This window comes from Bombina bombina, chromosome 3, assembly GCF_027579735.1.
Source record: "Bombina bombina isolate aBomBom1 chromosome 3, aBomBom1.pri, whole genome shotgun sequence".
Lineage (NCBI taxonomy): Eukaryota > Metazoa > Chordata > Amphibia > Anura > Bombinatoridae > Bombina > Bombina bombina.
Genome location: NC_069501.1, coordinates 759,949,418 through 759,974,558, shown reverse-complemented (window position 1 = coordinate 759,974,558; position 25,141 = coordinate 759,949,418). Strand labels below are relative to the sequence as shown.

At 38.4% G+C, this 25,141-nt stretch overlaps 1 protein-coding gene across 2 annotated transcripts in view; it reads left to right on the top strand.

Annotated features, from left to right (window-relative positions):
• The window catches only part of CCDC138 (coiled-coil domain containing 138), a 160,389-nt gene that overhangs the window by 34,747 nt on the left and 100,501 nt on the right, over positions 1 to 25,141 (top strand). For both annotated transcript variants that reach the window (XM_053707614.1, XM_053707615.1), the window contains exon 7: positions 12,571 to 12,648. In XM_053707614.1, coding sequence (XP_053563589.1) covers positions 12,571 to 12,648 — 78 coding nt within the window. The remainder of the gene's footprint in view (positions 1 to 12,570; positions 12,649 to 25,141) is intronic.

Sequence of the window (25,141 nt, the reverse complement as noted above, 5' to 3'; positions counted from 1 at the left end):
TAGTCATGTTTTCATTTTAATATCCTTGTAAATTATTTCGTAGAAAACCAATATTAAATACCTTTTTACTTTCTCAAAAGCACACTTTTTTTTTTTTTTATCAAACGAGTTCTGAAAATATATACTAATATTTGTAATTTTTTTTTGGGGGGGTGTATTTTAATGTGTAAAGCATCTATAAAAATAGAAAAAAAGGAGTTCCTGTGCCAAAAACAAACTTTATGTTCTAAAGTGTGTGTGTGGAGTTGAAACATGCTAGCGTGGCAAAAAATATCTTCATTTTGTGTAGTCCCCTTCTATAAATTTCATTGACCAACTGTCAAGCAGGCCATATCATATATGTATGGTTAAAGCGGTATAACAGTGTAAGCATAAACATTATTTATGGTAAACTATAGCAATATCATTCAGCCAAATGTATTGTTTATTTGATGTTACATGGACAATATAATTATCACAGTTTTTTAATATTGATAAGCTCCACCACTTTCACATTGAGTATTAAAGCGACAGTCTACTTTTTTTTTTTTTTTAAGTGTTTAAAAAGATAGATAATGCCTTTACTTCGCATAGCCAACATTGTTATATTAATATTCTTTACAACCTCTAAGTTTGCCTGTTTCCAAGCCCTAGCAGGCCTTCTGTTTATCTCAGTGCTTTTTAAACAGAAATGCTAGACAGTGCTAGTTCACTTGTGTCATATAAATAACATTAAAGGGATACTAAACCCAATTTTTTTCTTTCATGATTCAGACAGAGCATGCAATTTTAAGCAACTTTCTAATTTACTACTATTATCAATTGTTCTTTGTTTTTCTTTGTTCTCTTCCTATCTATTTAAAAAGCAGGAATGTAAAGCTTAGGAGCCGGCCCATTTTAGGTTCTGCACTTGGGTTGCGCTTGCTTATTGGTGGCTACATTTAGCCACCAATAAACAAGTGTTACCCAGGTTATGAACCAAAAATGGGCCGGAGACAATTGGCCGTGTCGACCCCTGCATCACTAGGAGGGTTGTGACTTTCAGAACTTTGTTCTGCTTTCGGCTCACACTTGATGTGTCAGCGTTCCTTGCTGAACTTATACGGCTTTGTTCTTTGTTAAGTCTGTAGTATCCGAGGGATTTTAATTGTGCAATAACATTTTTTTAACCTGCTGGAAGTCTCTCCGGTTCCTTCTGTATACCGAAAGTTTTTTCATGGGCATTTTAACTAAGAGCTAAGTCATAGTTCTGGATTATGCGAGTACATCTCCATTCTCCTGCTTACTTGATTTCTTATACAGGACTTCACTATTATTTATTTCTTTTTTTTAAGGACACTTATCCAGAAGACCCCTGGATATTATATTCTCTTTTTGTGCACATTTCTTTTTTGTGTTTGCATTTATTACTTTGTGTCTTATCACAGGAATCTCACTGTTTTATTAAGTGTTTAAGTAAAGCTGGATTAAAATTATAGTGTGATACTTGATTCATTTTTTCATATAGGTGGTGAGAGTCCACAATCCATTACTCTTGGGAATTACTCTTGCTTACTACTAGGAGGAGTCAAACATTCCCAAACCCCTTCCACCTCACGTGTACCTCAGTCTTTACTTTGCCTCCACTGGAGGTGGTAGAATAATGAAGATCTGTGTTTGATTCTTTAGAGAGAGGGGTTCTCAGTTTATGTTGAGGCCCGGGTTCCCCTCAGAGTACAGGTCTTGTTAGAGGGATTTATATGGGCTATGATTTGTGGCTCCTTTTTCACCTCATGGGAAATCTGTCACAGACTCTCCATAATTGGTCGAATGGACTTGTATTTTGCCTCATTCTATGGATCTACAATAATATCCCCGTGATGTTTGTGCGTCATGTTTTTTTTTTTTTTTTTTGGCACGCTTAGTTTAAATTTTGCTTCACAGTTCCCTAACCATGAGGGAAGTACTTTGAATACTCTCATGGGCAGAAATTAATTCCTGTCTGATTTCTGGGATTCATATTCCAGGAGTGATCAACTGGGAAGCAGACTTCCACAATCGCCAATCTCTACATCCAGGGGAATGGTCTCTTCACCAGGATGTGTTCAATCAGATTGTGGGCATTTGGGGCATCCCAGAGATGGATCTGATGGTTCTCGATTGAACAACAAACTTCCCAGGTACTTTGCGAGGTCCAGGGACCCTCAAGCAGTGTTTGTGGATGCTTTAGTAGCTCCTTGGTCTTTCAGCTTGCTTATCGGTTTCCTCCTCTGATATTTCTTCCCAGAGTGATCTCCAAGATAAGCCTAGAGATATCTTAAATAATCATGATTGCCCCAGCTTGGCCACATGGGATTTGGTTTGCAGATCTGGTTCAGATGTCCAGCAGCCCTCCTTGGTCTCTTCCTCTGTGGTTAGACCTTTTGTCTCAAGTTCTGTTTTTCCATCTGGGTCTCAAGTCCATGGCATGGAAATAGGAAGGCATGGAAATTGAACAGTTAGTTCTTAGACATAGAGGTTTCTCTGTATGAGTGATTTAAATCTTAATTCAGGCTTGTAAGCCTGTGACTATAAAAATATATCATAAGGCCTGGCCTTTATTACGTTGTGTATAGATCATGGTTTTTCCTGGAATTCTTTCAGAATTCCTAGGATTTTGCTGTTCTTACAGGATGGTCTGGATAAGGGTCTATCTGCCAGTTCTCTGAAGGGGCAGATTTCTTCTCTTTCAGTTTTGTTTCATAAGAAGATTGCTATTCATAGTTTTGTTCAGGCTTTGGCTTGTATTAAGCCTGTGATCAAGCCAGTCTTAACCTGGTGTTAAGGGTTTTTGCAGGCTCCTCCTTTTGAGCCGATGCATAAAGTTGTTGAAAAAGGCCCCTATCTAGGGCTGAAATACCTTTAGATTATACACTGCTTGAGTTTCCAGGATACATTAGTGTCTGGTAAGCCTCATCCTTTAGCGGGATTGCTAGGTATCATTTAAATTATTGCACCATGTTATTTTTCTACTTATAGGTACTTTCATCAGCACTTAGACATTATTTTGCGGTTCACTTTGGATATTTTTTATCTTTTTATTTTTTGTCTTTATTTTGTTACATTTTTGCTATTTATTTTTTTTATATATATTTTTCCCCCCACTTGTTTCAGGATCACTTCACCTCATCTAGAAGACAATATGTCTACACCTACCTTTTTTTTTGGGGGGGGGGGAAGGGTACACCTCATAAAGCCTCTTGGGTTATCACCACAGATTGTATGTATATTTTGTTTTCTATTGGACGCATTATGGACACTATATAGGACTATATTTTCCTTTTCTTTTTTTATATTAGGGTACCATATGTACATATTTGTGTAATACATTTTTATATTTTGTTATTATTTGTTTATTAATATTTGCAATAACCACTTTAGCCTTTTCTAGGCGCTGCCTACTTCTGTACTAATTTCTTATTTTTAGGCTTTTAGGATACTTTTTTGGGGAGTTTGTGATGGTATATATGTAGGGGCTATAATATATATTGTTTATATAATTCTCCCTAGACTCAAGAAGCATCGCTAATGAACAATTACATGTTAAAAAGGCTTAATCATATTTTTAATTAAGGCTTACTTCAAATAAGAGAAAACAGATACCATATAAGAAAATAAAAAATAGTGTATTTTTCCCTTTTATTTTTTATTTTTTTTCCCTTGATGTCAGTTGTGATATTGAGTAAAAAATTGCTAAAACCTACTAGTGTTTTGGTTGTGAATAATTAAGAAAAAATACAAATTCTAATTCCTTTCTATTTTTCTGTTTTTAATGTTGTAGTTAAATAATAACTCTATATAAACAAATTAAATAAATAAGCTTGTGATAGTGTTGCCCTATGTAAACCTAAAAATATTTATGAGATGCAGTGCTCTGTATAATAGTTTTTTTGTTTTGTTTTTGTTTGGTTGATAATACATTTTGAATTATGATTAACATAATGAGCTTACCTGATTAGGGGCGTGTCCCTGTAACATGTTGTGGAACTGTGGTCTTGCCAGGCAAGTGGTTTTTTTTATTTTTCTATATCTGTTTTTTTGCTGTTTTTTTTTTTATCAGATACGCTGTTAGCAATTCAAATGTTTTACTTTTTGCGTCAGTATGTATATAACTTATGCTGCTAGTAGCTAGTGCATTCTTTTAGCACTGTCTTAATGCTTACTATTTTATACGCTGTTAGCATTTTGTATGTTTAATTTCCTGTATTGATATGCACATTACTTACGCTTTCAGTAATTAGTGTGTTTCCCTAGTACTTTTTATATATATGTCGCTAGCATTTATTAAAGGGACAGTCAAGTCTAAAAAAAACTTTCATGATTCATTCAGATAGGGCATGTAATTTTAAACAACTTTCCAATTTACTTTTATCACCAATTTTGCTTTGTTCTCTTGGTATTTTTAGTTGAAAGCTAAACCTAGGAGCTTCATATGCTAATTTCTTAGACCTTGAAAGCCGCCTCTAAGCTGAATGCATTTTGACCACTAGAGGGCGTTAGTTCATGTGTTTCATATATATAACATTGAGCTCATGCACATGAAGTTACCGAGGAGTGAGCACTGATTGGCTAAAATGCAAGTCTGTCAAAATAACTGAAATGGGGCAGTCTGCAGATGCTTAGATATGAGGTAAAACGTGTATTATTATAACTGTGTTGGTTATGCAAAACTGGGAAATGGATAATTAATGGATTATCTATCTTTTAAAACAACAAAAATTCTGTTGTTGACCATCCTTTTTAATGTATCTTGCATATCAACATATTTTATATTAACCTATTGCTTGCTTGTATCGATATCTTGAATTGTTGAAATTTTGCTCAAATAAGAGATCCTACAATAATAATATATGGGGGCATATTTATCAAAGTGCGAGCGGACATGATACAATGTAGCGTATCATGTCCGCTGCACATCGATAAATGCTGACAGCATACGTTGTCTGCATTTATCATTGCACAAGCAGTTCACCAGAACTGCTTGTGTAATACCGCCTCCTGCAGATTCACGCCCAATCAACCGCTAGCAGGAGGTGTCAATCAACCTGATCGTATTCGTTCGGGTTGATTTCTTTTTGCCGCCTTAGAGCAGGTGGACAAGTTATGAAGCAGCTGTCTTTAGACCGCTGCTTCATAACTTCTGTTTCCGGCGAACCAAACAAGGGGCATCAAGCTTTATTCGGAGTTTGATAATTCGGCCCCATGGTGTCAAGTGATAAGTGAACCTCATATTGTTTGATCTCACTGACAGACAGATATATTTACATTCCTTGTGTCTTTTTTATAGACACTTTAACTTTAATTTTAATTTGGAAATAAATATTTTGTATATATGATTTTATAGCAGTTTTCTTTGTGTTTTTTATTTATAATGAGATACTTGAAAAAACAGCTTGCTGCATAGATATATGTATAGTTACTATTACTTTTCACATATAAAATTTCACTATGTACTGCCAGCCGGGTGGTATTGTAAAGTAGTCGGGTGCAATATTATATCATTTTCTGTCATTTAAATGTTAATTGAGCAATCCAAAGCACAAATCAACTGCATGATTTAGCATAAATTGAATGAATTATAATCTGTGCAACAAACATTGAAAATATGTCATGTTAATTTTGGTTTAAAGTTTATCCAGTTGGTCAATAAAATTAGACAATCTACACCAGAATTTGTATTGTTTAAAAAGATAGATAATCCCTTTTTCTTTCATGTAATTGGCAAGAGTCCATGAGCTAGTAACATATGGGATATACAATCCTACCAGGAGGGGCAAAGTTTCCCAAACCTCAAAATGCCTATAAATACACCCCTCACCACACCCACAATTCAGTTTTACAAACTTTGCCTCCTATGGAGGTGGTGAAGTAAGTTTGTGCTAAGATTTCTACGTTGATATGCGCTTCTCAGCATTGTTGAAGCCCGATTCCTCTCAGAGTACAGTGAATGTCAGAGGGACGTGAAGAGAGTATCACCTATTGAATACGATGATTTCCCTAACGGGGGTCTATTTCATAGGTTCTCTGTTATCGGTCGTAAAGATTCATCTCCTCCCTCCCTTTTCAGATTGACGATATACTCTCAATTTACCATTACCTCTACTAATAACGGTTTTAGAACTGGTTTGGCTATCTGCTATATGTGGATGGGTGTCTTTTTGGTAAGTATGTTTTTTATTACTTAAGACACCTCAGCTATGGTTTGGCAGTTTATGCATTTATATAAGGTTCTAAATATATGTATTGTACTTATATTTGCCATGAGTCAGGTTCATGTATTTCCTTCAGCAGACTGTCAGTTTCATATTTGGGGAATGTAAACATTTTAAGAAATGTATTTCTTACCTGGGGTTTAGTCTTTTTTTCAATTGACAACTTCTTGCTATTGCGAGGATTAGGCCCGCGGGTGCGTCAAATGCTAAACTTTATTGCGTCATTCTTGGCGCGAAAATATTTTTGGCGCGAAAAAATAAGTTTATGACGCAACTTTGTCATTTCCGGCGTCATACGTGACGCCGAGACCTTTCAAACGGCGGCGTCATTAGTGACGCGAGTGTGTCATTTCCGCCAAAAAAGTTTACGTTACGTTGTGCGTCATACTTGGCGCCAAATTTTTTTAATTATTTCAATACGCCATTGATGTTTGCCTCTTGCTTTTTTCTCAATCAGAGGCCTATGCTTTTGCATTTTTTTCCCATTCCTGAAACTGTCATATAAGGAAATAGATAATTTTGCTTTATATGTTGTTTTTTTCTCTTACATTGAGCAAGATGTCCCAATCTGATCCTGTCTCAGAAGTTTCTTCTGGAACACTGCTGCCTGACATCTGTTCTAAGTGCATTTGTTGTAAAAGTGTAGAAATTATTTCACCAAATGTCATTTGTAATAGTTTTCATGATAAACTTTTACATGCAAATAGTGTTTCCATCAGTAATAGTACATTGCCAGTTGCAGTTCCTTCAACTTCTAATGTGCATAATATACCTGTAAATTTTAAAGAATTTGTTTCTGATTCTATTCTGAAGGCTTTGTCTGCATTTCCACCTTCTAATAAACGTAAAAGGTCTTTTAAAACTTCTCATTTAGCTGATGAAATTTCAAATGACCAGCAACATAATAATTTATCCTCTTCTGATGAGGATCTATCTGATTCAGAAGATCCTTCCTCAGATATTGACAATGACAAATCTACTTATTTATTTAAAATAGAGTACAGGTATACCTCACTTTACAGCGCTTCACTTTACAGCGCTTCGCTAATACAGCGCTTTGTGGAGCTGAAGTTCAACCTCCAAGAATTTTGAAACAGTGCTGTAATTATCGTGAGATTGCGAGAAAAGTGAATGGCACTATTTTGTTATGCTTTGTTCACTCTGTTAACAGCATTGCAGTGCAATCTTTGTCTCAGTGCTATAGTCTGGCAAATTTAACTACAGTAATTGTCACTATTTTACAGGTACAGTATTTATTGAATACTTGCTGTGCTAGTGTTAAACTAAACGTAGCACTATTGCACCCCTAATATATGTTAGTTCAAACATGTTTTCAAGATTTTAAACACTGAAAAGAAAGCTAACACTGCCTTGTTTCACTTTAAGGCGGTTTTCACTTTACAGCAGGGCTCCGGTCCCTAACCCGCTGTATGAGCGGGGTATACCTGTATATGCGTTCTTTATTAAAAGAAGTGTTAATTACTTTGCATATTGAGGTAACCAGTCCTATTGACGTTCAGTCTAATAAACGTTTAAATGCTGTTTTTAAACCTCCTGTGGTTTTCCCAGGGGGTTTTCCTATTCCTGGGGCTATTTCTGATATGATTTCTAGGGAATGGAATAAGCCAGGTACTTCTTTTATTCCTTCTTCAAGGTTTAAAAAATTGTATCCTTTACCAGCAAAATCTATAGAGTTTTGGGAAAAAATCCCCAAAGTTGATGGGGCTATTTCTACTCTTGCTAAACGTACCACTATTCCTATGGAAGATAGTACTTCTTTTAAGGATCCTTTAGATAGGAAGCTTGAATCTTATCTAAGGAAGGCCGATTTATATTCAGGTCATCTTCTCAGACCTGCTGCCTCAACTTTTTGGTTGGAGAATTTAGCGCAACAAGAATTGGATCCTGACATATCTAGCATTACTCGCTTACTGCAACATGCTAATCATTTTATTTGTGATTCCATTTTTTATATTATCAAAATTGATGTTAGATCCATGTCTTTAGCTGTATTAGCTAGAAGAGCTTTGTGGCTTAAATCTTGGAATGCTGATATGACATCTAAATCTAAATTACTATCTCTTTCTTCTTTCCAAGGTAATCATTTATTTGGTTCTCAGTTGGATTCTATTATTTCAACTATCACTGGAGGAAAAGGAGTTTTTCTGCCTCAGGATAAAAAACCTAAGGGTAGATCTAAGGCTTCTAACCGTTTTCGTTCCTTTCGTCAGAATAAGGAACAAAAATTCAATCCTCCTCCCAAGGAATCTGCTTCCAATTGGAAGCCTTCCTCAAATTGGAATAAATCCAAGCCATTTAGGAAACCCAAGTCAGCCCCTAAGTCCGCATGAAGGTGCGGCCCTCATTCCAGCTCAGCTGGTAGGGGGCAGATTAAGGTTTTTCAAGGATTTTTGGATACAATCTGTCCAAAATCATTGAATTCAGAGCATTGTCTCTCAAGGGTATCGAATAGGATTCAAAGTAAGACCTCCTGTGAGAAGATTTTTTCTCTCACGCATCCCTGTAAATCCAGTAAAAGCTCAGGCTTTTCTGAAGTGTGTTTCAGACCTGGAGTCTTCAGGGGTAATCATGCCAGTTCCTCCTCAGGAACAAGGTTTGGGGTTTTATTCAAACCTATTCATTTTACCAAAGAGAGAAAATTTATTCAGACCAGTTCTGGATCTGAAAATTTTGAATCGTTATGTAAGAGTACCAACTTTCAAGATGGTGACTATAAGGACTATTCTGCCTTTTGTTCAGCAAGGACATTATATGTCCACAATAGACTTGCAGGATGCATACCTTCATATTCCGATTCATCCAGAACACTATCAGTTTCTGAGATTCTCTTTTCTAGACAAGCATTACCAATTTGTTGCTCTTCCATTTGCCTAGCAACAGCTCCAAGAATCTTTTCAATGGTTCTGGGTGCCCTACTATCTGTAATCAGAGAACATGGTATTGCGGTGTTTCCTTATTTGGACAATATCTTGGTACTAGCTCAGTCTTTACATACTGCAGAATCTCACATGTTTGAACTAGTGTTGTTTCTTCAGAAACATGGTTGGAGGATCAATTTACCAAAAAGTTTCTTGATTCCTCAGACAAGGGTCACCTTTTTAGGCTTCCAGATAGATTCAGTGTCCATGACTCTGTCTCTAACAGACAAGAGACGTTTAAAATTGGTTGCAGCATGCCGGCATCTTCAGTCTCAGTCATTCCCTTCAGTGGCTATGCGCATGAAAGTTTTAGGTCTCATGACTGCAGCATCGGACGCGATCCCCTTTGCTCGTTTTCACATGAGACCTCTACAGCTTTGCATGCTGAATCAATGGTTCAGGGATTATACAAAGATATCACAATTAATATCCTTGAATCCCAATGTACAACACTCTCTGACATGGTGGATAGATCACCATCGTTTGGTTCAAGGGGCTTCTTTTGTTCGGCCAACCTGGACTGTGATCTCAACAGATGCAAATCTTTCAGGTTGGGGAGCTGTTTGGGGATCTCTGACAGCACAAGGGGTTTGGAAATCTCAAGAGGCGAGATTACCAATAAATATTTTAGAACTCTGTGCAATTCTCAGGGCTCTTCAGTTTTGGCCTCTGCTAAAGAGAGAACCGTTCATTTGTTTTCAGACAGACAATATCACAACTGAGGCTTATGTCAATCATCAGGGTGGGACTCACAGTCCCCAAGCTATGAAAGAAGTATCTCGGATACTTGCTTGGGCGGAATCCAGCTGCTGTCTAATTTCTGCGGTGCATATCCCAGGTGTAGACAATTGGGAGGCGGATTATCTCAGCCGCCAGACTTTACATCCAGGGGAGTGGTCTCTCCATCCAGATGTGTTTTCTCAGATTGTTCAGACGTGGGGTCTCATCTAAACAAGAAACTTCCCAGATACCTGTCCAGGTCCAGGGATGTTCAGGCGGAAGCAGTGGATGCACTGACACTTCCTTGGTGTTATCATCCTGCTTACATCTTCCCGCCTCTAGTTCTCCTTCCAAGAGTGATCTCCAAAATCATCATGGAACAGTCTTTTGTGTTGCTGGTGGCTCCAGCATGGCCACACAGGTTTTGGTATGCGAATCTGGTTTGGATGTCCAGTTGCCCGCCTTGGCCACTTCCATTACGGCCGGACCTACTATCTCAAGGTCCGTTTTTCCATCAGGATCTCAAATCCTTAAAATTGAAGGTATGGAAATTAAAAGCTTAGTTCTAAGTCATAGAGGTTTCTCTAACTCAGTGATTAATACTATGTTACAAGCTCGTAAATCTGTCTCTAGAAAGATTTATTATAGAGTTTGGAAGACTTACATTTCATGGTGTTCTTCTCATAAATTCTCCTGGTTCCTTCAGAATGGTTTTGATAAGGGTTTGTCTGCAAGTTCCTTGAAAGGACAAATCTCCGCTCTTTATGCTTTATTTCACAGAAAGATTGCTATACTTCCTGATATGCACTGTTTTGTACAGGCTTTAGTTCGTATTAAGCCTGTCATTAAATCAATTTCTCCTCCTTGGAGTCTTAATTTGGTTCTGAAGGCTTTACAGGCTCCTCCATTTGCATTCTTTGGACATTAAACTACTTTCTTGGAAAGTGTTGTGCCTTTTGGCTATCTCTTCTGCCAGAAGAGTTTCTGAGCTATCTGCTCTTTCTTGTGAGTCTCCTTTTCTGATTTTTCATCAGGATAAGGCAGTTTTGCGGACTTCTTTTCAATTTTTACCTAAGGTTGTGAATTCTAACAACATTAGTAGAGAAATTGTTGTCCCTTCCTTATTTCCTAATCCTAAGAATTCTTTGGAGAGATCCTTACATTCTTTGGATGTTGTAAGAGCTTTGAAATATTATGTGGAAGCTACTAAAGATTTCAGGAAGACTTCCAGTCTATTTGTTTTATTTTCTGGTCCTAGGAAAGGTCAGAAGGCTTCTGCTATTTCTTTGGCTTCTTGGTTGAAACTTTTGATCCATCAAGCTTATTTGGAGTCGGGTCAGGCCCCGCCTCAGAGAATTACAGCTCATTCTACTAGATCAGTCTCCACTTCGTGGGCTTTTAAGAATGAAGCTTCAGTTGATCAGATTTGCAAAGCGGCAAGTTGGTCCTCTTTGCATACATTTACTAAATTCTACCGTTTTGGTGTATTTGCTTCTTCGGAAGCAGTTTTTGGTAGAAAAGTTCAGCAGGCAGCTGTTTCAGTTTAATTCTTCGGCTTTTGATTTAACTTTTTTCTTTCAAAAATGAAATAAACTTATTTTTTTCAGTTGTGGATTAATTTTTTCAGCGGAATATGGCTGTTTTTATTTTTATTCCCTCCCTCTCTAGTGACTCTTGAGTGGAAGACTCCACATCTTGGGTATTGATATCCCATATGTCACTAGCTCATGGACTCTTGCCAATTACATGAAAGAAAACATAATTTATGTAAGAACTTACCTGATAAATTCATTTCTTTCATATTGGCAAGAGTCCATGAGGCCCACCCTTTTTATGGTGGTTATGATTTTTTGTATAAAGCACAATTATTTCCAAATTTCCTTTGTTGATGCTTTCTTTTCCTTTCTTTATCACCCCACTGCTTGGCTATTAGTTAAACTAAATTGTGGGTGTGGTGAGGGGTGTATTTATAGGCATTTTGAGGTTTGGGAAACTTTGCCCCTCCTGGTAGGATTGTATATCCCATATGTCACTAGCTCATGGACTCTTGCCAATATGAAAGAAATGAATTTATCAGGTAAGTTCTTACATAAATTATGTTATTGCCCATTCTTCAGTTTTGCATAAGCAACACTGTTATTTTAGTACACTTTTTACCTCTGTGATTACCTTGTATCCAGGCCTCCTCAGACTGCCCCCTTATTTCAGTTCTTTTGACAGATTGGCATTTTAGCCAATCAGAGCTGACTCCTAGGTAACTCCACAAGCATGAGCACAATGTTATCTATATGGCACACATGAACCAACACCCTCTAGTTGTGAAAAACTGTCAAAATGCATCCACATGAGAGGCGGCCTTCAAGGGCTAAGAAATTAGCATTGGAGCCTCCTAGGTTTAGCTTTCAACTAAGAATATCAAGAGATCAAAGCAGAATTGATGGTAAAAGTACATTGGAAAGTTGTTGTTTAAAATTACATGTCCTATCTGAATTAAAGAAAGTTTATTTTAAACTAGACTGTCCCTTTAAGTAAGTCCTTGGGAGAACACTGTACTGTGACTTTTAAGGGGTATCCTGAGAAAATTGCTGTCTGTTTCTTTTGTTTTTAGTTTTATAATACTCTGCCTATTATATTAAAGCTACATTTATATATTGCAGTTGTCTTGAATTTATTTTTATGGTTTTACTTTTGTTAATTTGCAGCTAAATGAAGTGAGCGAGGAGAATAAGAAACTTGAAGCACAAGCTCGGAAAGTTCAGGCCCGCTTAGAAAATCTTCAAGTAAGAACAATTTAATATTTTATATAATGTGTGTGTGTATATATATATATATATATATATATATATATATATATATATATATATATATATATATATATATATATATATATATATATATATATTTCTTTCATGTAATTAACAAGAGTCCATGAGCTAGTGACGTATGGGATATACATTCCTACCAGGAGGGGCAAAGTTTCCCAAACCTTAAAATGCCTATAAATACACCCCTCACCACACCCACAAATCAGTTTTACAAACTTTGCCTCCAAGGGAGGTGGTGAAGTAAGTTTGTGCTAGATTCTACGTTGATATGCGCTCCGCAGCAAGTTGGAGCCCGGTTTTCCTCTCAGCGTGCAGTGAATGTCAGAGGGATGTGAGGAGAGTATTGCCTATTGAATGCAGTGATCTCCTTCTACGGGGTCTATTTCATAAGGTTCTCTGTTATCGGTCGTAGAGATTCATCTCTTACCTCCCTTTTCAGATCGACGATATACTCTTATATTTACCATTTCCTCTACTGATTCTCGTTTCAGTACTGGTTTGGCTTTCTACAAACATGTAGATGAGTGTCCTGGGGTAAGTAAGTCTTATTTTCTGTGACACTCTAAGCTATGGTTGGGCACTTTATTTATAAAGTTCTAAATATATGTATTCAAACATTTATTTGCCTTGACTCAGAATGTTCAACTTTCCTTATTTCCAGACAGTCAGTTTCATATTTGGGATTATGCTTTAAATTATCATATTTTTCTTACCTCAAAAATTTGACTTTTTTCCCTGTGGGCTGTTAGGCTCGCGGGGGCTGAAAATGCTTCATTTTATTGCGTCATTCTTGGCGCGGACTTTTTTGGCGCAAAAATTCTTTTCCGTTTCCGGCGTCATACGTGTCGCCGGAAGTTGCGTCATTTTTTGACGTTATTTTGCGCCAAAAATGTCGGCGTTCCGGATGTGGCGTCATTTTTGGCGCCAAAAGCATTTAGGCGCCAAATAATGTGGGCGTCTTATTTGGCGCCAAAAAATATGGGCGTCGCTTTTGTCTCCACATTATTTCAGTCTCATTTTTCATTTGCTTCTGGTTGCTAGAAGCTTGATGTTTGGCATTTTTTTCCCATTCCTGAAACTGTCTTATAAGGAATTTGATCTATTTTGCTTTATATGTTGTTTTTTCTCTTACATATTGCAAGATGTCTCACGTTGCATCTGAGCCAGAAGATACTACAGGAAAACCACTGCCTGCTGGATCTACCAAAGCTAAGTGTATCTGCTGTAAACTTTTGGTAGCTATTCCTCCAGCTGTTGTTTGTAATAATTGTCATGACAAACTTGTTAAAGCAGATAATATTTCCTTTAGTGATGTACCATTGCCTGTTGCAGTTCCCTCAACATCTAAGGTGCAGAATGTTCCTGATAACATAAGAGATTTTGTTTCTGAATCCATAAAGAAGGCTTTGTCTGTTATTTCTCCTTCTAGTAAACGTAAAAAGTCTTTTAAATCTTCTCTCTCTACAGATGAATTTTTAAATGAACACCATCATTCTGATTCTTTGGACTCTTCTGGTTCAGAGGATTCTATCTCAGAGATTGATGCTGATAAATCTTCATATTTATTTAAGATGGAATTTATTCGCTCTTTACTTAAAGAAGTACTAATTGCTTTAGAAATAGAGGATTCTAGTCCTCTTGATACTAATTCTATACGTTTGGATAAGGTTTTTAAAGCTCCTGCGGTTATTCCAGAAGTCTTTCCTGTTCCTAATGCTATTTCTGCAGTAATTGCTAAGGAATGGGATAAATTGGGTAATTCATTTACTCCTTCTAAACGTTTTAAGCAATTATATCCTGTTCCGCCTGACAGGTTAGAAATTTGGGACAAAATCCCTAAAGTTGATGGGGCTATTTCTACCCTTGCTAAACGTACTACCATTCCTACGTCAGATGGTACCTCGTTTAAGGATCCTTTAGATAGAAAAATTGAATCTTTTCTAAGAAAAGCTTATCTATGTTCAGGTAATCTTCTTAGACCTGCTATATCATTGGCTGATGTTGCTGCAGCTTCAACTTTTTGGTTGGAAACTCTAGCGCAACAAGTAACAAATCGTGATTCTCATGATATTATTATTCTTCTCCAGCATGCTAATAATTTCATCTGTGATGCCATTTTTGATATTATTAGAGTTGATGTTAGATTTATGTCTCTGGCTATCTTAGCCAGAAGAGCTTTATGGCTTAAGACCTGGAATGCTGATATGGCTTCTAAATCAACTCTACTTTCCATTTCTTTCCAGGGAAACAAATTATTTGGTTCTCAGTTGGATTCTATTATTTCAACTGTTACTGGTGGGAAAGGAACTTTTTTACCACAGGATAAAAAGTCTAAAGGTAAAAACAGGGCTAACAATCGTTTTCGTTCCTTTCGTTTCAACAAAGAACAAAAGCCTGATCCTTCGTCCTCAGGAGCAGTTTCAGTTTGGAAACCATCTCCAGTCTGGAATAAATCCAAGCCTGCTAGAAAGGCAAAGCCTGCTTCTAAGTTCACATGAAGGTACGGCCCTCATTCCAGTTCAGCTGGTAGGGGGCAGGTTACGTTTTTTCAAAGAAATTTGGATCAATTCTGTTCACAATCTTTGGATTCAGAACATTGTTTCAGAAGGGTACAGAATTGGTTTCAAGATGAGACCTCCTGCAAAGAGATTTTTTCTTTCCCATGTCCCAGTAAATCCAGTGAAAGCTCAAGCATTTCTGAATTGTGTTTCAGATCTAGAGTTGGCTGGAGTAATTATGCCAGTTCCAGTTCCGGAACAGGGGATGGGGTTTTATTCAAATCTCTTCATTGTACCAAAGAAGGAGAATTCCTTCAGACCAGTTCTGGATCTAAAATTATTGAATCGTTATGTAAGGATACCAACGTTCAAGATGGTAACTGTAAGGACTATATTGCCTTTTGTTCAGCAAGGGAATTATATGTCCACAATAGATTTACAGGATGCATATCTGCATATTCCGATTCATCCAGATCATTATCAGTTCCTGAGATTCTCTTTTCTAGACAAGCATTACCAATTTGTGGCTCTACCGTTTGGCCTTGCTACAGCTCCAAGAATTTTCACAAAGATTCTCGGTGCCCTTCTGTCTGTAATCAGAGAACAGGGTATTGTGGTATTTCCTTATTTGGACGATATCTTGGTACTTGCTCCGTCTTTACATTTAGCAGAGTCTCATACGAATCGACTTGTGTTGTTTCTTCAAGATCATGGTTGGAGGATCAATTTACCAAAAAGTTCTTTGATTCCTCAAACAAGGGTAACCTTTCTGGGTTTCCAGATAGATTCAGTGTCCATGACTTTGTCTTTAACAGACAAGAGACGTCTAAAATTGATTACAGCCTGTCGAAACCTTCAATCTCAATCATTCCCTTCGGTAGCCTTATGCATGGAAATTCTAGGTCTTATGACTGCTGCATCGGACGCGATCCCCTTTGCTCGTTTTCACATGCGACCTCTTCAGCTCTGTATGCTGAACCAATGGTGCAGGGATTACACGAAGATATATCAATTAATATCTTTAAAACCGATTGTTCGGCACTCTCTAACGTGGTGGACAGATCACCTTCGTTTAATTCAGGGGGCTTCTTTTGTTCTTCCAACCTGGACTGTAATTTCAACAGATGCAAGTCTCACAGGTTGGGGAGCTGTGTGGGGATCTCTGACGGCACAAGGAGTTTGGGAATCTCAGGAGGTGAGATTACCGATCAATATCTTGGAACTCCGTGCAGTTTTCAGAGCTCTTCAGTTTTGGCCTCTTCTGAAGAGAGAATCGTTCATTTGTTTTCAGACAGACAATGTCACAACTGTGGCATACATCAATCATCAAGGAGGGACTCACAGTCCTCTGGCTATGAAAGAAGTATCTCGAATTTTGGTTTGGGCGGAATCCAGCTCCTGTCTAATCTCTGCGGTTCATATCCCAGGTGTAGACAATTGGGAAGCGGATTATCTCAGTCGCCAAACGTTGCATCCGGGCGAATGGTCTCTTCACCCAGAGGTATTTCTTCAGATTGTTCAAATGTGGGGGCTCCCAGAGATAGATCTGATGGCCTCTCATCTAAACAAGAAACTTCCCAGGTATCTGTCCAGATCCCGGGATCCTCAGGCGGAGGCAGTGGATGCATTATCACTTCCTTGGAAGTATCATCCTGCCTATATCTTTCCGCCTCTAGTTCTTCTTCCAAGAGTAATCTCCAAGATTCTGAGGGAATGCTCGTTTGTTCTGCTAATAGCTCCAGCATGGCCTCACAGGTTTTGGTATGCGGATCTTGTCCGGATGGCATCTTGCCAACCATGGACTCTTCCGTTAAGACCAGACCTTCTGTCACAAGGTCCTTTTTTCCATCCGGATCTGAAATCCTTAAATTTAAAGGTATGGAGATTGAACGCTTGATTCTTGGTCATAGAGGTTTCTCTGACTCCGTGATTAATACTATGTTACAGGCTCGTAAATCTGTATCTCGAGAGATATATTATAGAGTCTGGAAGACTTATATTTCTTGGTGTCTTTCTCGTCATTTTTCTTGGCATTCTTTTAGAATACCGAGAATTTTACAGTTTCTTCAGGATGGTTTAGATAAGGGTTTGTCCGCAAGTTCTTTGAAAGGACAAATCTCCGCTCTTTCTGTTCTTTTTCACAGAAAGATTGCTATTCTTCCTGATATTCATTGTTTTGTACGAGCTTTGGTTCGTATAAAACCTGTCATTAAGTCAATTTCTCCTCCTTGGAGTTTGAATTTGGTTCTGGGAGCTCTTCAAGCTCCTCCGTTTGAACCTATGCATTCATTGGACATTAAATTACTTTCTTGGAAAGTTTTGTTCCTTTTGGCCATCTCTTCTGCTAGAAGAGTTTCTGAATTATCTGCTCTTTCTTGTGAGTCTCCTTTTCTGATTTTTCATCAGGATAAGGCGGTGTTGCGAACTTCTTTTGAATTTTTACCTAAAGTTGTGAATTCCAACAACATTAGTAGAGAAATTGTGGTTCCTTCATTATGTCCTAATCCTAAGAATTCTAAGGAGAGATCATTGCATTCTTTGGATGTTGTTAGAGCTTTGAAATATTATGTTGAAGCTACGAAATCTTTCCGTAAGACTTCTAGTCTATTTGTTATCTTTTCCGGTTCTAGGAAAGGCCAGAAAGCTTCTGCCATTTCTTTGGCATCTTGGTTGAAATCTTTAATTCATCTTGCCTATGTTGAGTCGGGTAAAATTCCGCCTCAGAGAATTACAGCTCATTCTACTAGGTCAGTATCTACTTCCTGGGCGTTTAGGAATGAAGCTTCGGTTGACCAGATCTGCAAAGCAGCAACTTGGTCCTCTTTGCATACTTTTACTAAATTCTACCATTTTGATGTATTTTCTTCTTCTGAAGCAGTTTTTGGTAGAAAAGTTCTTCAGGCAGCGGTTTCAGTTTGAATCTTCTGCTTATGTTTTTTGTTAAACTTTATTTTGGGTGTGGATTATTTTCAGCAGGAATTGGCTGTCTTTATTTTATCCCTCCCTCTCTAGTGACTCTTGTGTGGAAAGATCCACATCTTGGGTAGTCATTATCCCATACGTCACTAGCTCATGGACTCTTGTTAATTACATGAAAGAAAACATAATTTATGTAAGAACTTACCTGATAAATTCATTTCTTTCATATTAACAAGAGTCCATGAGGCCCACCCTTTTTTGTGGTGGTTATGATTTTTTGTATAAAGCACAATTATTCCAATTCCTTATTTTATATGCTTCGCACTTTTTTTCTTATCACCCCACTTCTTGGCTATTCGTTAAACTGATTTGTGGGTGTGGTGAGGGGTGTATTTATAGGCATTTTAAGGTTTGGGAAACTTTGCCCCTCCTGGTAGGAATGTATATCCCATACGTCACTAGCTCATGGACTCTTGTTAATATGAAAGAAATGAATTTATCAGGTAAGTTCTTACATAAATTATGTTATTTTTATTTTTATTTTTTTTTCATGTAATTGACAGGAGTCCATGAGCTAGTGACGTATGGGATATACAATCCTACCAGGAGGGGCAAAGTTTCCCAAAACTCAAAATGCCTATAAATACACCCCTCACCACACCCACAATTCGGTTTTACAAACTTTGCCTCCTATGGAGGTGGTGAAGTAAGTTTGTGCTAAGATTTCTACGTTGATATGCGCTTCTCAGAGTACAGTGAATGTCAGAGGGATATGAAGGGAGTATCACCTATTGAATGCAATGGTTTTCCTCACGGGGATCTATTTTATAGGTTCTCTGTTATCAGTCGTAGAGATTCATCTCCTACCTCCCTTTTCAGATCGACGATATACTCTCATATTCCATTACCTCTACTGATAACCGTTTCAGTACTGGTTTGGCTGTCTGCTATATGTGGATGGGTGTCTTTTGGTAAGTATGTTTTCATTACTTAAGACACTCTCAGCTATGGTTTGGCACTTTATGTATTTATATAAAGTTCTAAATATATGTATTGTACTTATATTTGCCATGATTCAGGTTTTCAGTATATTTCCTTTTTGCAGACTGTCAGTTTCATATCTGGAAAATGCTTTTTTATGAAAATTTATTTCTTACCTGGGCTATAGTCTCTTTTTCAAATTGACTGTCTTTTAAATTCGCGGTCAGAATTAGGCTCGCTAGGGCACAAAATGCCAAAGTTTCTGGCGTCATTCTTGGTGCGAGAATTTTTGTCTCGAAGTTATATTCTTTGACGCAAAATACGTCCTTCACAAGATTGCGTCATCTATGACGCGAGTGTCGTTTCCGGACGTTTTTGCAGCTAAAAAATATTTTTCTGTTTGTTGTGCGTCATACTTGGCTCCAAATATTTTCATTATTTAAGACCCCATTCCTATTTGTCTCTTGCTTTTTTCTATGTCAGAGGGCTATGCTGTTTGCATTTTTTCCCATTCCTGAAACTGCCATATAAGGAAATTGATAATTTTGCTTTATATGTTGTTTTTTTCTCTTATATTTGCAAGATGTCTCAATCTGATCCTGTCTCAGAATTCACTGTTGGATCCCTGCTGCCTGATAACAGTTCTACCAAAGCTAAGTGCATTTGTTGTAAACTTGTGGAGATTATACCTCCAGCTGTGGTTTGTAATAGTCATGATAAACTTTTACATGCAGAAAATGTATCCACCAGTAGTAGTTCATTACCTGGTGCTGTTCCTTCAACATCTAATGCACAAGATATACCTGTAAATTTAAAAGAATTTATTTCTGATTCTATTCAGAAGGCTTTTTCTGCCATTCCGCCTTCTAATACACGTAAAAGGTCTTTTAAATCTTCTCATAGAGTTGATGAAATTTCAAATGACCAGCCCCATGATGATCTATCTGATTCAGAAGATCCTGTCTCAGATATTGACACTGACAAATCCTCTTATTTATTTAAAATGGAGTATATTCATTCTTTATTAAAGGAAGTGTTGATTACATTAGATATGGAGGAAACTAGTCCTCTTGATATTACAACTAGTAAACGTTTAAATTCTGTTTATAAACCTCCTGTGGTTATTCCAGAGGTTTTTCCAGTTCCTGATGCTATTTCTGATATGATTTCTAAAGAATGGAATAGGCCTGGTACTTCTTTTATTCCTTCTTCAAGATTTAAAAAATTGTATCCTTTGCCAGCAGTTAGATTGGAGTCTTGGGAAAGGATCCCCAAAGTTGATGGGGCTATCTCTACTCTTGCTAAAGATAGTACTTCTTTTAAAGATCCTTTAGATAGGAAACTTGAATCTTATCTAAGGGAGGCTTATTTATATTCAGGTCATCTTCTTAGGCCTGCTATTTCTTTGGCTGATGTTGCAGCTTCTTCAACTTTTTGGTTGGAAACTTTAGCGCAACAAGTGTCGGATCATGATTTGTCTAGCATTAATAAGTTGATTCAACATGCTAATAATTTCATTTGTGATGCCATATTTTATATCATCAAAATTGATGTTAGATATATGTCTTTAGCTAGAAGAGCTTTGTGGCTTAATTCTTGGAATGCTGATATGACTTCTAAGTCCAGATTGCTATCTCTTTTCTTTCCAAGGTAATAAATTATTTGGTTCTGAGTTGGATTCAATAATTTCAACTGTCACTGGGGGGAAGGGAGTCTTTTTGCCTCAGGATAAAAACCTAAGGGAAAATGTAAAGCTTCTAACTGTTTTCGTTCCTTTCGACATAATAAGCAACATAAATCTAATCCTTCCCCAAAGGAATCTGTTTCCAATTGGAAGCCTTCCTCAAATTGGAATAAATCCAAGCCATTTAAAAGATCAAAGCCAGCCCCCAAGTCCGCATGAAGGTGCGGCCCTCATTCCAGCTCAGCTGGTAGGGGGCAGATTAAAAATTTTCAAATTGAAATATTTCTCCAACATAGGTGTGTCCGGTCCACGGCGTCATCCTTACTTGTGGGATATTCTCTTCCCCAACAGGAAATGGCAAAGAGCCCAGCAAAGCTGGTCATATGATCCCTCCTAGGCTCCGCCTACCCCAGTCATTCTCTTTGCCGTTGCACAGGCAACATCTCCACGGAGATGGCTAAGAGTTTTTTGGTGTTTAAATGTAGTTTTTATTCTTCAATCAAGTGTTTGTTATTTTAAAATAGTGCTGGTATGTACTATTTACTCTGAAACAGAAAAGAGAAGAAGATTTCTGTTTGTGAGAGGAAGATGATTTTAGCAAACGTTACTAAAATCGATTGCTGTTTCCACACAGGACTGTTGAGATGAAGTAACTTCAGTTGGGGGAAGCAGTTGGCAGACTTTTCTGCCTGAGGTATGATGGCCACATTTCTAACACGACTTGGTAATGCTGGAAGGCTGTCATTTTCCCTATGGGGACCGGTAAGCCATTTTCTTAGATTAAGTATGAGAATAAAGGCTTTATAAGGGCTTAAAAAACTGGTAGACATTTTTCTGGGCTAAAACGATTACTTGCTAAGCATATTTGACAGATTATAGCGCTTTATAATTATTATAATCTTGGGGATTGTTGTTAAAAAACGGCAGGCACTGTATGAACACCTTTTTCAGATGGGGGCCTTTCTCTAGTCATAGGCAGAGCCTCATTTTCGCGCCACTAATGCGCAGTTGTTTTTGGAAGGCAAGGCATGCAGATGCATGTGTGAGGAGCTAAGATACACTGAAAAAGCTTACAGAAGGCGTCATTTGGTATCGTATTCCCCTCTGGGCTTGGTTGGGTCTCAGCAAAGCAGATTCCTGGGACTGTATAGGGGTTAAATGTAGAAACGGCTCCGGTTCCGTTATTTTAAGGGTTAAAGCTTTCAAATTTGGTGTGCAATACTTTTAAGGCTTTAAGACACTGTGGTGAACAATTGCTTCATACTTTTTCGCATATTCAGTAATAAAGTGTGTTCTGTTTAAAATTTAAAGTGACAGTAACGGTTTTATTTTAAAACGTTTTTTGTGCTTTGTTGACAAGTTTAAGCCTGTTTAACATGTCTGAACCATCAGATAAACAATGTTCTATATGTATGAAAGCCAAAGTGTCTCCCCATTTAAATATATGTGATAATTGTGACATGGTGTCCAAACAAAGTAGGGACAATGATGCCACAGATAATAATAGTGCCCAAGATGATTCTTCAGATGAGGGGAGTAAGCATGGTACTGCATCACCCCCTTCTGTGTCTACACCAGTTTTGCCCACACAAGAGGCCCCTAGTACATCTAGTGCGCCAATACTTATTACTATGCAACAATTAACGGCTGTTATGGATAATTCTATTGCAAATATTTTATCTAAAATGCCTACTTATGAAAGAAAGCGCGATTGCTCTGTTTTAAACACTGAAGAGCAAGAGGACGCTGATGATAACGCTTCTGACATACCCTCACACCAATCTGAAGGGGCCAGGAGGGAGGTTTTGTCTGAGGGAGAAATTTCAGATTCAGGGAAAATTTCTCAACAAGCTGAACCTGATGTTGTAACATTTAAATTTAAATTAGAACATCTCCGCGCACTGCTTAAGGAGGTTTTATCTACTCTGGATGATTGTGACAATTTGGTCATTCCAGAGAAATTATGTAAGATGGATAAGTTCCTAGAGGTTCCGGTGCCCCCCGATGTTTTTCCTATACCCAAGCGGGTGGCGGATATAGTAAACACGGAATGGGAAAGGCCCGGCATACCTTTTGTGCCTCCCCCTATATTTAAGAAATTATTTCCTATAGTCGACCCCAGAAAGGACTTATGGCAGACAGTCCCTAAGGTCGAGGGGCTGGTCTCTACTCTAAACAAACGCACTACTATTCCCATAGAAGATAGTTGTGCTTTTAAAGATCCTATGGATAAAAAATTAGAGGGTTTGCTTAAAAAAATGTTTGTTCAGCAAGGTTACCTTCTTCAACCAATTTCATGCATTGTTCCTGTCACTACGGCAGCGTGTTTCTGGTTCGAAGAACTAGAAAAGTCGCTCGATAAAGAATCTTCGTATGAGGAGATCATGGGCAGAGTTCATGCACTTAAATTGGCTAACTCTTTTATTCTAGATGCCGCTTTGCAATTAGCGAGATTAGCGGCGAAAAATTCAGGGTTTGCTATCGTGGCGCGCAGAGCGCTCTGGCTGAAGTCTTGGTCAGCGGATGTGTCTTCCAAGACAAAATTACTTAACATCCCTTTCAAGGGCAAAACACTGTTTGGGCCTGATTTGAAAGAGATTATTTCAGACATCACCGGAGGAAAGGGCCACGCCCTTCCTCAGGATAGGTCTTTTAAGGCTAGAAATAAGCCTAATTTTCGTCCCTTTCACAGAAACGGACCAGCCTCTACTTCTACATCCTCTAAGCAAGAGGGTAATACTTCTCAACCCAAACCAGCCTGGAGACCGATGCAAGGCTGGAACAAGGGTAAGCAGGCCAAGAAGCCTGCCACTGCTACCAAAACAGCATGAAGGGATGGCCCCCGATCCGGGACCGGATCTGGTGGGGGGCATTCTTTCTCTCTTTGCTCAGGCCTGGGCAAGAGATGTTCAGGATCCTTGGGCACTAGAAATAGTTTCTCAAGGTTATCTCCTGGAATTCAAGGAACTACCCCCAAGGGGAAGGTTCCACAGGTCTCAATTATCTTCAAACCAAATAAAAAGACAGGCATTCTTACATTGTGTAGAAGACCTGTTAAGGATGGGAGTAATTCATCCAGTTCCAATAAAAGAACAAGGGATGGGGTTTTACTCCAACCTGTTCATAGTTCCCAAAAAAGAGGGAACGTTCAGACCAATTCTAGATCTCAAGATCCTAAACAAATTTCTCAGGGTCCCATCGTTCAAAATGGAAACCATTCGAACGATCCTTCCTACCATCCAGGAAGGTTAATTCATGACTATGGTGGATTTAAAGGATGCGTACCTCCATATTCCCATCCACAAGGAACATCATCAGTTCCTAAGGTTCGCTTTTCTGGACAAGCATTACCAGTTTGTGGCACTTCCATTCGGGTTAGCCACTGCTCCGAGAATTTTCACAAAGGTACTAGGGTCCCTTCTAGCGGTTCTAAGACCAAGGGGCATTGCAGTAGTACCGTACTTGGACGACATCCTGATTCAAGCGTCGTCTCTGTCAAAGGCAAAGGCTCATACGGACATCGTCCTAGCCTTTCTCAGCTCTCACGGATGGAAAGTAAACATAGAAAAAAGTTCTCTTTCCCCGTCAACTAGAGTTCCCTTCTTGGGAACAATAATAGACTCCTTAGAAATGAGAATTTTTCTGACAGAGGTCAGAAAATCAAAACTTCTAAGCTCTTGTCAAGTTCTTCATTCTGTTCTTCGTCCTTCCATAGCGCAGTGCATGGAAGTAATAGGATTGATGGTTGCAGCAATGGACATAGTTCCTTTTGCACGAATTCATCTAAGACCATTACAACTGTGCATGCTCAGACAGTGGAATGGGGATTATACAGACTTGTCTCCGACGATTCAAGTAGATCAAAGGACCAGAGATTCACTCCGTTGGTGGCTAATCCTGGACAATCTGTCACAGGGAATGAGCTTCCGCAGACCAGAGTGGGTCATTGTCACGACCGACGCCAGTCTGGTGGGCTGGGGCGCGGTCTGGGAACCCCTGAAAGCTCAGGGTCTATGGTCTCGGGAAGAATCTCTTCTCCCGATAAACATTCTGGAACTGAGAGCGATATTCAATGCTCTCAAAGCTTGGCCTCATCTAGCAAAGGCCAAATTCATAAGGTTTCAATCAGACAACATGACGACAGTTGCTTATATCAACCATCAGGGGGGAACAATGGGCGGAGGATCACTCCTGCCACTTATCTGCAATCCACATCCCAGGAGTGGAAAATTGGGAAGCGGATTTTCTGAGTCGTCAGACATTCCATCCGGGGGAGTGGGAACTCCACCCGGAAATCTTTGCCCAAATAACTCAATTATGGGGCATTCCAGACATGGATCTGATGGCGTCTCGCCAGAACTTCAAG